Source organism: Aythya fuligula, chromosome 2, assembly GCF_009819795.1.
Source record: "Aythya fuligula isolate bAytFul2 chromosome 2, bAytFul2.pri, whole genome shotgun sequence".
NCBI lineage: Eukaryota > Metazoa > Chordata > Aves > Anseriformes > Anatidae > Aythya > Aythya fuligula.
The window spans coordinates 8,886,331-8,904,221 of record NC_045560.1 but is presented as its reverse complement, the minus strand read 5'-3'; the positions used below and the strand labels follow the sequence as shown (position 1 = coordinate 8,904,221).

Genomic DNA, 17,891 nt, shown 5'->3' with positions numbered 1-17,891 from the left:
TTATACAATTCCACGTGTATGCAGCTTATACAATTTCCCCTTTTGCTAACTTCCATTATTCAATTAACTTACATGTTATCAATCACTTTTGCAAAAAAAATGCATTGCAAACTTGTGTCTACAATTCATTAGAGTTGTGAATAGCTCATTGAACACGACTTTCACACACTCAGGCAATCCTACCTTCTGAAAGAACACGAGATAAGGTTACTTTAATCCTTTCAAAGAACTGCACTATTTTGCCTTCCTTTTATCCCTTTAAATATCCTTCCTAGTTAAGAAATTAACATTCTCTCATACAATTCTTACACAAATTGTACTTTTACTTTTCTGCATCTCTTGTTAATTACATGATGTTATCTCCAATAATCTATTCATGAAGCATAGATAACTTTGGTTACCAATAAAAGGGAAAACTTAGCATAAATTGCTTAGCACACAGTTAATCTTATAAAGCAAGGAATAAAGAGGATCTAACAGCTATTATATGACTTATCAGCTTCTCTAAAAGGGTCACTCCACTTTTTTTTTCCATGAGACTAATTAAATACCTTAACAATGTCATTGAAACTTCATGAATCTTTCAATAAATTACACCCTGCCTCCACAACATGTTTTCATTTATTAATCTCACTTAAAATGCAAAGAGCTAGGAGAACCCCATTGACAGTTAAGCAGGGCCACTCAGTTAATTCTTCTTATATGGTTTAAATGCAAAGAATAATGACCACTGTAACCTATGACAATTAAAACTATAGCCATCTGTCACAAGATGTTAATCCTCTTATTTCAGTAGCTACTAGACTTTTCGAAAAGCTTTCCTAAAATGCCAACCTTCCAGTGCAAGGAAGTGACTTTTCATCCTTTTGTGCAAGAAGCCCTTTTTCATATAAATTAAATATGGTTTAAAATATTTCAAGAAGAAACGTATATATCTCACAAAACAAGCCAGTTTCACAGTATTCTTGTGCACAGCATACAGAAAGCAAATGATCCTCTGAAATTTCAGAATAAAACATACTTGGTATTTTCTCAAATGCAGTCTAAATGAACCTGTAGGCTCCCTGCGATGTCCCTTGACAAGCATAATTCCATCAAGGTCAGCTAAAACTTAACAGATACCAAAATATTCCCTATGGATTCAATGTTATAAAAAGGCCCTATATAAAAGTTTATGCCTTTAATACATTTCAGTCAAGAGGAACAAAAATTGAAGTTCAGAGAGATCATGAAACTTGAGAGAGTGAATGTATTCTACCCCTTCACGTGTCTTCAACGTTTCTGGAATACGTTTTTTAAGGGGAAAATGCAAGTAGATAGTAACTGCTAGTTCATGTATGTAGATCCTAGCATTAAGGCAGATTCAATTTGAAAAAGAAAAGGTTGCTATTTCCCTAAACCAAGCCAAAAATAATTTGTAATATTGAAATGTACCAGGTAACTTGGACAAGCTTCTCTTTGACACTGCACAGCTCCAGGAGGTAAACCACACTGGGATATTTAAGCACAAGTCCTGTGATCTGAGCAGAACGTGTACATAAAAGATTTGTATAAAAAATAACTAATGCCCAGCGTCACTGTTTAAGGTCCCAAAATGGAATTCATCCATCACAGAAAACTAGTACAAGAACGGTGCAAGGAGGGAGACAGAGGAATCCCTTGTTACTTAAGCTAACTGACTGATGCTACCCAGAAGGATCACGTTATAGAAGAAAATTTTACTTTTAATTTCAAGACACTAAAAATCATCCTACATATTTTTGTGTTGAAAGCAAATAGTTTACTAGGAATAGGTATATTACAAAATGTGCCATGCTTTTGGGTCCCTAGTATCTCTTCTGCTTTCACAACTATTGACATAAAACACCTATAAAATATATTATAACAATAGTCTCACCTTATCCTGAGGCTAGAGACCATTATATGGAAATATTATTAGAATGTTTATTGACCTAGCACACTCTGGTGACCCGCATGTCACCTGCGATTAGAAGCAAAAATCAAATGAGTATCAAATAGAATATCAAATTCAGGATTTCTACATTACACTCCAAGTTTGACAGTGAACTTACAGTTAATTTCAAAACAATGTGAGAACCTCAAAAGATGTGACTTGGGGACGATGCTTCTCCCTTCAACTAAAAATGCTCAGATGGCAACAAAAAAAAAGAGAACGAAAAGACAGCTTTACAGAAGACAAATATTAAAATTGCTGCTAAACTGAACTTTGATCTGTGACATTTCAGATCTATTTAGTAGTTAAATTACAAGACTCCTTACTTATAATTCTGTACAGAAATTTCATTTTGGAGGTGTTCTGTACCTCTGACTTTGCAAACACTTTGATGCAAGAACTTTACACACCCAGGGCTACCAATGTGCTTGCAGGTTCTACTCGCATGTCTGAAGGCCTGAATATATTTGTCATTTGTTGTATTCCATATTCAACACTTAATATTACTCTAATTCAGTTTACCGTAATCAGTAGTACAATTTAGTATTTTACAATGAAGCTTACAATGAAGCGTGTTTTTTTTTTATTTCACATACTAAACAGCAAGAACTCAAGGTACAGAAGGTGAATAAATACCCATTTATTGATAAGATCTTTTTTTCCTACTGTGATGATAAATATACTGTTTTTCAGAAGTATGTTTCACAGCTCAGTGAAAACAGCTTGAGAACTATACTACCGTCAAAGCCTGGGTTATAACAAGTATATTTTAGCTCTGCATTCAGCATTTAAGCACTAGATTAGTCTTACTGCATTGTAGTAAGAAGTCAATTGTACACTGTAATTGAATTTCTTTGTAAGAGGAGTCTTGACATCAGCAAAATATCTCTAACTGCCTAATTAATGGCCATAGAGCCATACACTTAATACATGTTTGCGTGTGCTTAATAAAAAATTATCGTTTGCTCATACAGCTTAAGAAGTTCAACCTTCATTCATACAAATATATCTGAATCAATCTATTTTATATCTAATCATTTATATATACATATACATCATTACATGTAATATATAATAGATATAAATATTATTACACATAGAAATATGTAAATGCAGTATTTTTATGTGTATAAATACACGTGTTTACATGTGTATAGGTGCATGTGTGCATGCATATAAAATATACACATACAAAAACACACCCAGACCTAAACTTTGTAACTGTGCAGGTGATGGAGCACTGGCACAAGTTGCTTAGAGAGGTTGTGGAGTCTCCTCCTCGGAGATCTTCAAAAGCCATCTGCACATGTTCCTGCACACGCAGCTCGAGGTGGTCCTGCTTGAGCAGAGGGGTTGAAAGACAACCTCCAGCGGTGCCTTCCAACCTCTCACCGTTCTGTGACTCTATGCTTAGCAGGTACTAAACCAGAGACTGAACTGTAGAAATTTTTAGTGTCAACAAGACAAAAAAAAAAATTCTTCAACTCTGTTTTTTTTTTCTTAGCAGTCTTAAATAACAATTACTTAAAGTTAAATGGCAAAAACTATGGAATATAAGTGCACAAGTTTTCTGTTTGATTTTAATTTCTACAGAGCATGTGCACACTGGAGCTAGAAGGACAAGTTAAAGGGTTACTACGTTTAGAAACCATCTATTTCTCTCTTATTTAATAGCTGTTACCATCATGTTTTGCTGCTGCTGCTCCTCCTGCAAATGGGAATTCATTGATATGATTAAATTTGATGGTATGATAATGTATGGTAATCGTGATTAATCAGAAGCCCACTAGCAAATGGAGGATGTTGGGTATTATGTCACCTGCATTTTAAACTGCACTCCCTCTATGCCAGCCTGACAATATTTGACAGCTGGAGGGATCTCACGCTGCATCTGCTTGCAACTACTTATAGATCTGATAAGAGAAAGTGCCCATCATTCCTTCACTATCTTAAGTGCTGTAATTACAGGGCTTTGCAGTCAAGTTGTGAAAACAGTAAGTGTTCAAAACGAAAGCTTTTTGCTAGCTGCGGAACAAGCTCCGTCTCACATCTGCAAGGGCTATAATCTGAAAGAAATGTAATTTGATGCAGCAGTCTCATTCAAACATGATTTGCATGAAATGCTGTATAAAGCACTATCCAAGAAATGTCAATCAACACCACCTGATACCATGTATCCTGTTAAATGAAAACAAAATGCTTTCTACACTACCTGTGATCTGCTACCGCGACACAGTAATAGAGTGAAAATTTCATTTACTGTTACTCATTATAGTAAAGCCATAGCTAAAGCAGAGTAATTGTGAGGAAGTAGGAGAATCATTTTCACAAGTGACTTTCTATTTCCATTAACAGTTTGTCTCCTACATGAACACTGCTGCAAACATGTACTAGTTACTATCTATCATTTTTTGCTAAGTATCACTTTAAAAGGACTGAATATTCTCAGATGCAGAACTGTTTAAAATCATCCATACTGTAGGCACCGGAAAATAGGAGCCAAGACCTTAGGAAGGGTTTCAGAACCCCTTACTTATTCATAGCAATTCCTAATGGAATTAGAAATTTTGGAAAAAAAATAACCCCTTATTTACATTTTCCACAACGATCACGAAGCACTACTGCAATGAGCTTTATTTACAAAAGCACTGCAAATTTCTGCTTTCACAGACTGCAAGAGGCATTTATGTAAAGACACACCCCCAGGCCCAAGTACATCCTAAAATCCATTAAACTTACCCAAGTTTGCTAAAACAGTGCTACAGGCTGATTCAAGTCAGCCCAAGGACCACTTCAGGGGAAAAAAAAAAAAAGGCAAATCATATTTTAATACACCTTTAATAATTTAATACAGCATTAATACTCTTTTTTTATCTAAAGGAAATGTTTCAAGCCAGTGGCAAATATGAAGGACAGCAACCTATGATCTGAGCAATAATTGAGCACTTATTCAAAAACCTCACGCAGTTTAAAACATAAAGCAGTGATTTTGAAGTGTCTGAATTTCAAACAATACTTCAAAGCTCAAAGTTTGTCTAACTAGGTATTTCAGAAATGGTAGAAAACCAGAATCAAAACTCATCAGCTCCCCCTCACAGCATCCATTTACAACAGCTGACATCCTGGAGATGAAGTTGAAGCATGTCGCATGACACTAAAGAAAGCTCAGTAAGGTTTTTGTAGTTTAAGAAAAAAAAAAAATCTTCAAGTATTCTTTTGGGATAAGGACCATTCTGAAAAGAAATTTTAAGGTAAGTTCCAAAGACAAATTATGTAAAAAAAAAAAAAAAAAAAAAAACACTCCTGAGAATTGAAAAGACACGATGTAGAATATTCAGAAGAATATTCTCAGTTGCCTGAGGACAAGTTGCTCGACTAAGGTCTTATTTTTATACTGAATAAAACAATTTATATGTCATGCAATTCAACTTTTTTAGATTTGAATTCAACAGTTACCTGAAAGGCACCCAGTGCACTAGCAGTTGTCCTATCAAAGGAGGAAAGCTTTGTGCATCTCAAAGCCTTCCTGGTTGGTCAGGCAGACACCAGCGCTGCTGCCATTTTTGCTTCATACCACGTCAGACTATTCTTAGTTTCAGCTCTGAAACTCAAGTGGAGCAAAATTAAGAAAATTTGTCTGTGGGACACCAAGGGCGTTAAGTTAAGGATAACAAATGAACAGATTTTCATCCAACTTCCCTGAAAATCCTGGCAAAAGGAATCGAGATACACTGCCAGCCTCCACTCTCTATGAAGCATTTTCAGAGGACAAACCCAAACAGAGATATAAGGGGAACGGATGGCCCCAAGTCAGAGGAAGCTATTCCTCTCTTCTGCCTCAGGCAGTGTAAGGAAAGTTTTCTGCAACTCCCTCTTCACACAAAACATCTTATTCCAGACTTGGGCTGGCATATGCCAGGGATTCCCTCACAATTTCTGTCTGAAGAGTTTTGACAATGAAAATGCTGGGGCACTCTCTCAAAACGGACATGACAACACTTGCTCCACTTTCATATGTCCTTAAAAAATCCCAAACAAATGTGCCACATGTGGAAACTGCCTTGATGTTAAATGAAATTAAGTAATGTTTAAAGTAAAAGGTCTTCACCTTTCCTTCAGGCAAATGCTGAAATATTTCAAACACAGAACGTGCTGGTGAAACCACATAAGGAATGAAAGGATTTGGACCATCAACCTCAGCTCATGAAAATTGCCATTTGAAAGCAAATGTTTCACATTAAAGGTCTGGCCCCTACAGTAGTAAGTTAGTAGCAACCTAAATATAGTGTTTAGAAGCACCTCTTCTGTTTCCTTTTTATTTTTTATAGGAGACATTAGCCTAATCACAACAGTTCCTCTTGTAAAAATTCAGATCCATGCAACTAGCCTGTAAATAAATCTCCAATCACTTTCCTTCAAACAGATCAGTCGTCCCCCCAAAATCTTGTTTGTGAAACACTGGGACAGTAACTCAGAGAAAGGCTTTACCTGGAAGGCAGGTGATACGTAAAGCTAGACCTCCAGAAGGACCCAAAGATGTTAGCCAAATCTCCTCTTTAAACAGTTTAGGAAAACACACTCAGTTGGCACGTGCACAGTTCCAGGTTAATTCCAGTACCTTGAAAAACGCTAGCACCAACTGCAGTTGAAAACTGAATTATTATTAAATGTAACCACCTGAAGAATACTCACTTAGATGAGCCTTTACACAACTTGAGGCTTTAACTTCCAGTTAGCACCACTTTACCATGTTTCTCAACTACTAACAACCCTCAGATTCACCATTAATTCAGTCCTTATTAGCTGACCACACCTCTCAAATATTATCCCCACTAAGTCACCTCGAATAATTACAGAGTAAGAAATAGACAACTTCCTTGTTTGCTTCAAAATTACCCTAAATGTTCACATAACTTCAAATAGGGAATGCAAATGGATAAATTCTACTAGACCCTTTCTAGTACTTCTCTAAACGCTTAAGGGGTTAAGCTTTAAGTAGGAAATAATTCAGAAATAAGCCCTACCCTGAAACATTATCATTTACATCCAGGGCTGTTAAGTGAATTTAATCAGTCCCAAATCCAAGCAGACTGGATTCTGATCAACATTACCCTGATTTAATACCACATTATTTCTTATAATTTAGAACTGAAACCAATATGCTAACATGCTCATTACAACTTTGTTCAACTCTTCAATTACATCCTTCTGCAAAAGGTTGTAAGAATTAACCATTACATGGTTACAAGTCACTTCATTAGTCCTAAATTAATAACACCTGGTTTCCAATGGATTTATGACTTGCAATTGATTAGCTCTGATTGAAGCTCTTCTCACAATTGTAACACACAGGAGCTCTCTATGCTGAGAAGTCTCTGCTAGATGAGACAGGAACTCGGAAGTGGTTTTTCTTTAGTTAGGTCACTAGCCACACATAGGGTTCTCACAAGGGAATTCGAATGTCATTACCTTTAATGTTTGTGCACCTCTGCCACATTCAAGCAAAATAAGCCATCCAGTTCAAAGACACAGGGGAAAGCAACCTAAATATATTAACCTCAGATTTATTTATTATTTTTTTTTAAGAAACAAAGCAAACAGAAGACTGACTACTATGCTAAGATCAGGTGATCCTAAAACCAGAAATCAAGTTTTCACATATCTACGGATTCCTTTTATAATGAGAAAAAGGAAGAATGTACCATGATCAGGAATACTTCTTTGACCTTTTTCAAATGGCTCGTCAGCAAAGTTGTCCAACCATTGCTATACTGCTATAAGTCAACATTTATACATAAACAAGTGAATTCTAACAGCACAGAGGCATTTGACATGTAACAAAGCAAGAAAAGGTAGCTCCGCAGGATAGAAGGTTCAAGTCAGAAAGTAAATTTGTCTTCAGCTCAAGAGCTAACATACTACATTTAATAAAACAAACACGCGATATGTACACAGTGACACTTAATTCCTAATCCTAATATATCTGATAACCTATGCAAAATTTATAAAGTGCTTCATGGAGGGAAGACCACATTATACCCATTTTACAAATTATTGAGTCATGGAAAGATTAAGCACCTTTCTCAGGGTCATAGAGCAGGTTACTAGCTGAAGTGGAAAAAACACTCAGGGCAGCCAAATCACAGTACTGCATCCTCTTAGTTAAGACAGCCTTCCTTCTCTTAATGGAAAAAAAAAAAAAAAAAAAAAAAAGGACACTGACTCTTTGCTAGTACATTGCTTACATAAAAAGTCAGCAAGCACTCTGTGTCTTCCTTCAGGCAAAAGGAGCAGTCCTAACAAAAGTGTTCAATCCATTTTATTCCATTTAAAAAACTGTTGCATACAAGATTAGTCAGGTTTGCAGTACTTCTTGACTTGCAAAAACAAAAGTGAACAGAATTAAAATCTAATTTCACAGTCAATTTAAAAAAATTAATTTCCAATTTTTCTACACTGATGTAAACACACTTCAAAGATGTCAATTACAATGCCTTTACAGATATTCCGTGTCCTTCTATTTCTTTTCAATCCCAAATTGGGTTTATTGGCACAAGCAAGTTCATGTCAAAGGAAACCATACATGAGATACCTGTGCTTTTTAAATAGTTACTTTTAAAATGTTAACACTGTTTTTACTTAATACTAAAGGCCGTTGAAAAGAACTCTTTCCCTTAACCCACAATAATTTTAAACAGAAAAATATTTCCTGTTTAAACATTGACACAAATTACGTGACAAATTTAGTTATGAAACTGCAGTTATATTGTTTAAACTTTTTATACTTCACAGAAGAAATGTGGAGATTTAAGAACTCAGCTACTGTACCAAACATGCACATAAATTTCTTAGCTAGATATCTAGAACAAATATTCTGCATCAAAAGCAGCCAGGTATGCACATGGCAATCAAAAGTCACAGCAGGTTTCCAAAATCTGCTTTTTTCAAACACATCTGACCTCTATGCAAATAATTTACTGTGTGATATCACACAGATGTTCACAAACACCTACTTTCCCCCTTCAACACTGCAAGCATTAACAGAGGATAATTTTTGTCATTTATGTATTTGGGAAATAATATGCGGGTTGTTACTTAAAAATACTTCAAATAATATTGCACAAATAAATATATTTTTTGCTTATTTTGATGATCTGCAAACCACCTGAATTAAAAATTCAGGACAACAGAATTGTGAAAGTTTGAAAAAAATATCTAGAAAGGTGCTTCTCTAAATTATTAGAATTAAAAAGTGTTTTTTTCTTGTGAAGCAGTTAGATGTCCTGTTTGTTTTGCAAGTTAGGAACATTGAAAAAAACAAGGTCATACAATGCCATTCTCATTTTTTGATATAAAAATACGAAGGCATTTAAATGCCTGAAGTAACAATAAAAATACAATTTTGCTGATTTTTACCATGAAAATGTATGTTACTTTTTAAGCTTAGGGATTTTTTTTCAAATAGCCTTTATTATATCAAATAAAGTAAGGATTCTATTTATACAGAAAGACTCAAGTAATAAAATGGAGCCCATATTCCTTAAGACAAGATGCATTCACACCTCTCCCACCGGAGAGATTGGTTCAACAATTTTACAGTTAAACAGAATTAATTCTACTCTCAAAAATCCATTGACCTTAAGCTTTTAACAAACATTTTCAACTGCAGAGTGTATTGTCAATATTTACAAATTCTTAAAATTATATTTCACTAGAACAGCCTTTATTTGCTGTATTAATATTTCCTTGCAAATGTATGCTTATCCATATCAAAGAAGAAGAAACAGCTGCTACTCACAGGAAATCTCTGGGGTCCTACGGCAGGTCTTGGCTGGGCTGGAACTGGCAGCAAGGGCACTGAAACAAGAAGCACCTTTTAACACCATTTGTTTTACCTAACAGTTGTTGCTGTTATTTCCAAAAGTGGTTGCAGTAAGAAGCCACGATTAAAATCCGCTACATTTACCCTCGCATGTCACAGCTCCTACGATTAACTTTAAGCAACCATTCCCTCCCCCACAACATGCAACAGGGCAATTAGGATTCTCCTAGTTCATTTACATAATTTGATTCTGCATTCTCCAGAACGAGATTGCTTCGTGTTTCAGGAAGGAAAAAAAACAGTATGTATTCAGCCAAAGGTATGTCTCAGACAAAGCTGACACGGACTCTTAACAATAATCTCATGTTTCAAACAGGAGGACACGTAATTAACTCACCTTCTCAACTTAGTGCCCCTCGTTTCCTAAGTATCTCCCAGTCTCACCACCTACTTCCCATAGCAAACACTGGCATCAGAAAAGCTATCTGGCATAAATCACTGTTCACGGAAGGGTAAAAGGAGGCAGGTAGCAGCAATTAAGAGCAAGCGAGATCCTCTTAATGTGGCTTTGTCACTATAATGGTGCATGCAACCGCAGTCATAGTTTGTGTAATTGCAACTGCTGATCTCAGAAGGTAGACTTCTATTTCGTAAAGATGAAAAATAACAACACTCTTCCTGAAAAATAACTTCTCCAAAATTAGGAGTTCGGAGACTAACATGGATGACATGTTCACATAACTTTTTTCTGTCTGTTTTCTTGAAATGCAATGTCCCAAAACAACCACTTAAAATGATGGCATAATGCACAAATTAACCACAGCCAGATCACCCTGGGAACTCAATCTTTATGAGAATCCCCAACACTAAATCTAATAACAGATTTTCCATTTTTCCTTTTTTTTTTTTTTTAATCTTTGGATTGTCTAAATGGTTAGAAGTACAAATATGTCCATTTTAGACAAAAGGTCTGCAGAAGTTAAATAAAGCATTTCAGTTAAACAGCACCGAATGAGTTCGTTCATTTATCAAAAACTTTAAGGCTATTTTTCTTCAATCTGTGCTTAGCATTTGAAAACAATAGGGAAAATGTTTCCCACACAGGGTTAAACACTGACTTTGTAGACAACTGCATGACACTTGAGAGCAGGAAAGGTGTTAAGAGATGTACCCTTCTCCCTTAACTAGCTCTATTTCACAACACAATTTTCTAATATACCTCAAAAAAATTCCTTTTTCTTCAGTAACACAGGCACAAGAGCTAATGCATTAGCAACTATTTTTAGCTCATGTCCATGTCTGCCTTCTATCCACTGTTAATTACCTGCAGTTTACTGCTTCATGGGCTGAAGTGGTAAACTACGTGCACCAATCTTTCAGCTCTGAAGGACTGTGTGCAAACTTCTGATCAGGTTACATGAGAAAATTAGTCAGTCTCATTGTGGTTTCTAACAAACATCTGTCAGTGTTGCACAGCCATGACCACTTAAAAAAATTGACAGCATGCTCTTGACAGACCAAGGACTAAAATAGCTCAGGTCAGAGAGCCAAGTCTGAGAAAAATCACATAAGGTGGGAAATGCAGAGAAACTTCATCCATACAGTGCAGTCGTGTCTATTTCAGTATCCTGCCTGTGGCAGGAGCATATAGAGAGTTATATATTTTTAAACAAACTAATTTAATACCCATGAAAGATAGTTCAAACTCAGCACCCTTTCAGTCCTTGGACACCTGCTGAAGCAGCAAAGAATTCTCAGATAAGCATTCGTTACTTCAACATGAAATCTTCCACAGGTTTGAAAGGTATATTTCAAACATAACATGTTGTTCAATGCTATTTTAAGAGGATTAATTTGATTTTAGCTGTAAATTTCAAGGCTATACCTGAAAAGATGGAGCAGCAATTCCCACATTAATGATTTAGAAGAATTATAATTTTTCCCAGGATGCGAGTTTTTAAAAAGGTATGGCACACTAATCCACTGAGCTGCCACAAACTGCTCATCAGTAATTCCTGTCAATTTTGGCAGCACCACAGTATCCTTGAAATAGTTATTTGTGGTGTAAACATCAAGGGGAAAAAACATTCAATACCTATATCACAGCCTGTACTAGTATTTCATAGTGTGTCTACTTGCACTTTGTTGTCCTCCCATATTCAACTCAAATTTGGACGTGCACTCAGCCAAAAATCTCCTCTTACAACTCAAAACTAATTTACAAAATGGGACGCACAGAAAAGAGAAAATTTTGACAGGTAATCAACAGAAAGACATGGGATTCAAATGCCACAAAAGGCACAACTGAAGACTAACTGAACACTATCTGCGGCAGGTGTGAACAGACGCTCATATAACCATTAAGGTTTCTGACAGACTGAGTCCTTCTTAATCATTTATGAAGCTTCAAAGACTAAAAAAATATTAGAAATTTGTTTGAAAAAATGACTTGACAGAAAGCAACTACTGGGTGGGTTTTTTTGAACCTAGATACAAGGAGATTTGCCACTGAGACAAAGAAATAAGCCAATAAAAGGATTCTTCAAGAGTGTTTCAACTCACTTTCAGGCTGAAGTAGCTGGCTACAGAAGACCTCATATATGCTATTTTATTCGAATGAAAATTTCATGAAAATTTACAGGTTTTAGTCTATTTTAGAAAATACTGATATACTGAACGCATTTCAAGATGAACTCAGGCCAAAAGGATGTTGAGAAGGAATATTTCTATGATTCGCAAGTTAGAACAAATGCCCTTAGTGCAGACAATTGAAATTATGTGGACTTATTCCTGCCATAAAATTAGAGAGGTAAAAAATGCCAGTCTACCTGAAAATACGACAGCACACCATTAAAAATAAGGGAATGTACGTGTCTGTATCATGCACTTCCAGACACAGCATTTTGACTTCCAGGCATCACATTCTAAACAACAGAATCCAAATAAACTTTGTATCTGACTCTATTCTCTGATATGTAAAAAAGCCTTGTATCTGGAAATAGATTTGGTTGAGAAGGGGCAGGATATCATCAAGAACATGAAATTACTCTCATCTCCTTCATAGTTCCCGTTACCCTTAAATAAATGCTGCTGCATGACAAACATGCTGGTGTTGTGAGCTACCAATTAAACTCAGCAAGATTTTTTAAGAGGAAGTTTAGAACTGTTATCTCTACTCTGGAATTTCTGTCTACCATTTGCATGCCTACACTGAAAATGCTTAAAAATTCATCTGAAAATGCTTAAAAATTCAGCTGTTATGATTTTAGAATTATGCTCATCTTCCCTGAAGAATATAACCTGATGCCCTACATATTTTCCTTCAGTGTGTAAATGTATACTTTCATTTAACATAACTCTACTACTGTTTGATGAGATAGCCACTTCTAACAGCCACTGCAGAAGACTGACTGCTCACTAATTAAGAAGCTAGATTTAAATCAGTAGAATTTTAACAATTGCACTGAACAGTATGCTGCACACCTAGCAGCAGAAATATTCTGTAGTCTTGCAGAGGATCCTTTCAGTAAAACAGATGGCACTAAGTTATTTCATATGAAAAACATTTCATATGAACCCTTTGCCAAGACCTTTCTCACTGCCACACAGGTCTTCTGCCATTTTAAAACAGATCACTTTGGGGCTGTTCGTTCCGAGAGGATGACTACTAGTCAAGGAATGTGCACACAAAGTCAGCAAGTGTAAATTATAAAAATAAAAGGAAAAAAAAACCATACAGCAGCCTACAAATCCAATATTGAAGATCTATTAACATGCAGGTATGCAATTTGGTTAAAATTAGGTTCAAATTAGGCAAATTAATAGAGAAAGAAAAGACTATGTCCAAGATAAAGCAAGGTCTCTAGCATGCCAAACATACTTATCACTGACACTGTGGTAAGACTGAGACAAGACTGAAGCACCTTAATTACACGACAAAGCAACTCAAACGAAAGAAAGAAGACGCACTGCTGTACTTCTGGCATTGGGCAAAAACAAAAATCCCAGTAGCCATTACTAGCATTAGGAAGAAATCTGTTCACGTAGATGGAGATGCATCAATTGTTTCACAGGGATAGAACAGGCATCTAGAATAGTATAAAAACTATTTTTGCTTTTCACAAAGCAAGAACTGTTGCTTTGGAAATGTTAGTCAAATGCACAGAAGGCATACATCCAAGACTAAAGGATCTTTTGGACTGCTTCCAGATAATCTGTCCTGATGCATAATTTGATGGGAAGCACTGATTTTATTAGACAGGAAAAAGTGAAATAATCTCTACGAAGCAGCTACTGTGAACCCATCTGTGAGAAGCCTAACAGATTTCTATCAACTGGCAATATCCTACCCTGCCAAATTCCTACCTTTCAGTGGGCAAATAAATGAAGCAAAGATAACACTGGCTCGGAGTTCTGCTGATTCAAAGGAGGGAAAAAATACAGAAAACCTAATGGTAAATACACATCCGCTTGTTTTGCTTCGTCTAGTTCCAACTGAATCACGAGTCAGAGATATATAGGTGCTTTTTCTTTGTCCTCTTGGGAATTAAACACTTCCCAAATAAGTAGTAATATTAACAGCTCTGTTTGCTGAGAGCTGCTCTAAGAACTGTAGCCCAAAGGGTGCTTGTATTGAGTTACAGAAAGAGCGTGTACTTGCAGGCTCTGAATCAAATAATCATACATGTGGAACTGAAAGGAGAACTGAAAGCATGTATCTTGTCAAGTGAGGACTGCAGCTTGTACCTTTCACACAGCATTTACAGTTCAAGGACTGTCTTTGTGTATTCTCACTGAACTAGGTGGGCGGTCATTCTGTGACTGCTTGGCTGAACCTAGAATGATGTGGGAAATTCTGAACTGCAGCATCGATTCTAAACCTAGTATTAAAAACCATCATCCCGCTACTTTTAAAAACATTCTCTTTTCAGTTTTATTGTTCTTTAAAGGCTTTCAAGCAGTAATGATAAAAAAGTGGAAAAGACTTTACTACTTCTGTTGTTGGATTGCACTCAGCTGAAGTGTATCACTGTCTTTTTTTTTTGTACAAGTTTCTTTTTCACATCTTATTTCTGGCAAAATATTTAAGGAAAAAAATATTAGCCCAAAGCACATTTCCATCAAGAGATAAACAAGGAAACTGTTGCTTCCCAGGCAAAGAGCAAGATGCCTCATACGCTAATGACTGAGAATGTGTTCAGAAAGCTCACCTTGTACAGGCGTCACTACCGTCCCCTTGAAATGTGGGTTTATGTGTATGTTCTTCGGTTGCTGAGGTGTCACTGGTGGTGGAGTCATCATTATTCTAGGTGTTTCTATCTGAGGGGGCATATGTAGCCCTGGAGGAGGAGAAGAATGATGCTGATGCTGTAAAGGAAGCAGAGATTGTAACTGTTGCTGCTGCTGCTGCTGTTGTTGTTGCTGCTGTTGCTGCTGCTGTTGTTGCTGCTGCTGCTGGTGCTGGAACAGACTCCTAACAGGTTGCTGGTGTGTTGGAATTAACCTCTGTGAATGAGTCTAAAGTCAGACAAAAGAATAAAGTCAATAGGCTTTAAAGTTCAAATAACCTGACATAAACCAGAACAAAATTAAGACACCTTTGGAGAACTGAGGCCAAGCATGAATGGAAAAAAACTTTCCTATAACATTAAATCAAGTGGAACTGTTAAGATCCATCAGCACAGGAAAGCAAAGGAACAATCAGTCCAGAACAATAATGTGAAGAAGATGGCAAAGTGCAAGAAAAAGATAAAATTTGCAACTGAGTATGAGTAGTGCACAGGGTGCACATAGAGAACGTTACCAGAACACATTCATTTTTTCATGTACTTCTAACAGTGAAACTACCTAATCTCATAGGTTAAGGTTCTGTATATGCCAATGGAAACTGCCATCAACCACAATACGATGCACTGAAATATGAGGCCCAGTATCATCAAGCTGCTTTACAGATACCTTGAAAGGTACTTTTCATAACAAAAAAAAGTCTCTTGTTCAGCACTCTCAAACATAAATAGCCAATATCTTTTAAATAAAATAAATCAAGATTTTCTTCAGACATGTTCATTTTTCTGGTTCTGAACTCATTGATACTATGGGTCAGCCCTAGGCCAGTAACTTTCAAATCGTAGTGCACGAAGAGTCCCAAGCACACAACCTTTTAGTAACAAGGATGTGACATCTGTTTTTTTTTCCCCAGCAGCCACATACATCAAGCAAAGCAGCTACAAAGCATGCACAAGATATTATGAGTACAGAAATGTTTACAACATTTAAGATCAAAATAAGTAGCAAAGACTCCAGCAGTATAGAAAAAATGATTCCACCTTCACTGTTTTAAAACATTCCACTGCAGGGCTCTCAATCACGGAGCCAGCCACCAACTCCCGCTAGCGATCAGCACCTAGAGTTACTGCTGTCAGAAAAAGTCCCCACTATTTAATACAGATGACCTTGTCCTGCAAAGGCATTCACAAGCTTTGTTCTATTATCTCAGCTTCCAGTACACTGTAAGACAGTTAAAACAAGTAAATCTGGGATACCTCTGGATCCTAAACCCACTTTGTTTTGGGACAGAAAAAGTAAAGTCTTCTATTCTGAGATACAGAACACAGGCACAAAAACAACAAAAAAAGTGAAGTTGAATTTAATTTGAAAACCTAAGAAACTGATTTATCTAGCAGTGATTACTTTCCTTCATTTCTATTTGCCTCCACAGTAGTATGGTAGGAATAAACAGATTTTAAAAATAAAAACTAAAATTAAGTGTCAGCAAAAAAAATAGTTTAATAGAAACCCAAGAATTATTTCACAGAACTGTTTTTTTTTTTTTTTTTTTTTTAAAAGAAATAGTAATGGGAACATATTCAGTCCCACATGTTGCACGTAGAGGACTTCTCAAAGGAATTATCTTACTCCTCCACGTGTATGCAAGGCAATAGAAAGCCTGATTATATGCACAAGTCAAAATCTGCTTTTCATTTGGAGGCCTTGAGCTTCCTCAAATTGAAGCTGGTAGCAGGACTAATCCCATACTTTTATCATCATCACCTTACACAAAGCCCACCTTGCCTAACAGTGCCCTGAAAGAGTAAAATGGGAATGTTGGAATACCCATATTCCACCTTCATAATGATTCACGACTTGGAATGCCTTTCATCATAATTCCTTGCAAGTACAATCAAAGAATACTAAGGGTTAAAAGGTACCATTGTCGATGGCTGGTTTGGCAGCAGTGCAGGCCTATGATCCTTCATTCTTCCCCTATCATTATTGTCTCTCCTTTGTTCTCCCATTCCATGGCACATGACTGAGCCTCCTCTTCGCCCTCCTCTCCTTGAGCCATACCGTCCTTGTTTAAGCTGCCTTTCCCTTTCTTCAAATTCAAGTAATGCTGCTTTGGCTTCTGCAGAAAGTTCTGTTAAAAAAGAAAAAAAATATTTTAGTTTCAAGCTGAAAACACAGGAAATACCATGAAAAACACTAAAACTACACAAGCATCCCTGCAACTTAACAAAATTTGCAGGCACTTTGATCTCCTTTAGGTGGCATGTTAACATTTCATTAAAGACACCTTCAACAGCAAAAACCACGCAGATACTTGTGTCTGGTGCACAGGCAAAAACTGGCAGGTGAATGAAACAAACACGAACAAAAAGGTTTGTTTTTCCTCTCACTTAGCCGCAGAAATGTCAGGCAGCAAAATGAAAGCCCAGGCAAACTCTACTGTCAAGGATATGTTGAGTCTTCCATAAAAACAGATTTTACCCACCAGAATGTTTTGCACATGGGCGTATTCCAAAGAAGGACTTGCTGGTCGATGAGGTGTTTTTTGCAGTAACTGCTTGTTATTTTCTCTCATGTATGCGGCTGAAGAACCAACTGTGCTTCACAAGTGATAATGCTACTTGGAGCACACTTTAAATTGTGTGCTCAGCTCAAGTCAAATACATAACCACTAACACCCACCCAATCCACACGACAGGCAGACACCAGAGAACAGATGGCACCCCACAAAAACTGCCAAGTTTGTTTGAAATCTGGTAAAATGCTGATAAAATTAAGAGGAAACTATATAGTTACAGACCCAGGTAATCGAGTTACTTGTAAAGAAAA

At 36.5% G+C, this 17,891-nt stretch overlaps 1 protein-coding gene across 5 annotated transcripts in view; it reads right to left on the bottom strand.

Annotated features, from left to right (window-relative positions):
• RBM33 (RNA binding motif protein 33) overlaps nucleotides 1–17,891 on the bottom strand; it is a 99,547-nt gene that overhangs the window by 48,366 nt on the left and 33,290 nt on the right. For 4 of the 5 annotated variants that reach the window (XM_032181037.1, XM_032181039.1, XM_032181040.1 and 1 more), the window contains exons 8-10: nucleotides 16,985–17,193; nucleotides 14,987–15,143; nucleotides 9,753–9,811 (exon numbers count right to left, since the gene is read on the bottom strand). In XM_032181037.1, the coding sequence (XP_032036928.1) occupies nucleotides 9,753–9,811; nucleotides 14,987–15,143; nucleotides 16,985–17,193 (425 nt within the window). Of the gene's footprint in view, nucleotides 1–9,752; nucleotides 9,812–14,986; nucleotides 15,294–16,984; nucleotides 17,194–17,891 lie in introns of all 5 variants that reach the window. The other variant, XM_032181036.1, reaches the window with a different exon arrangement.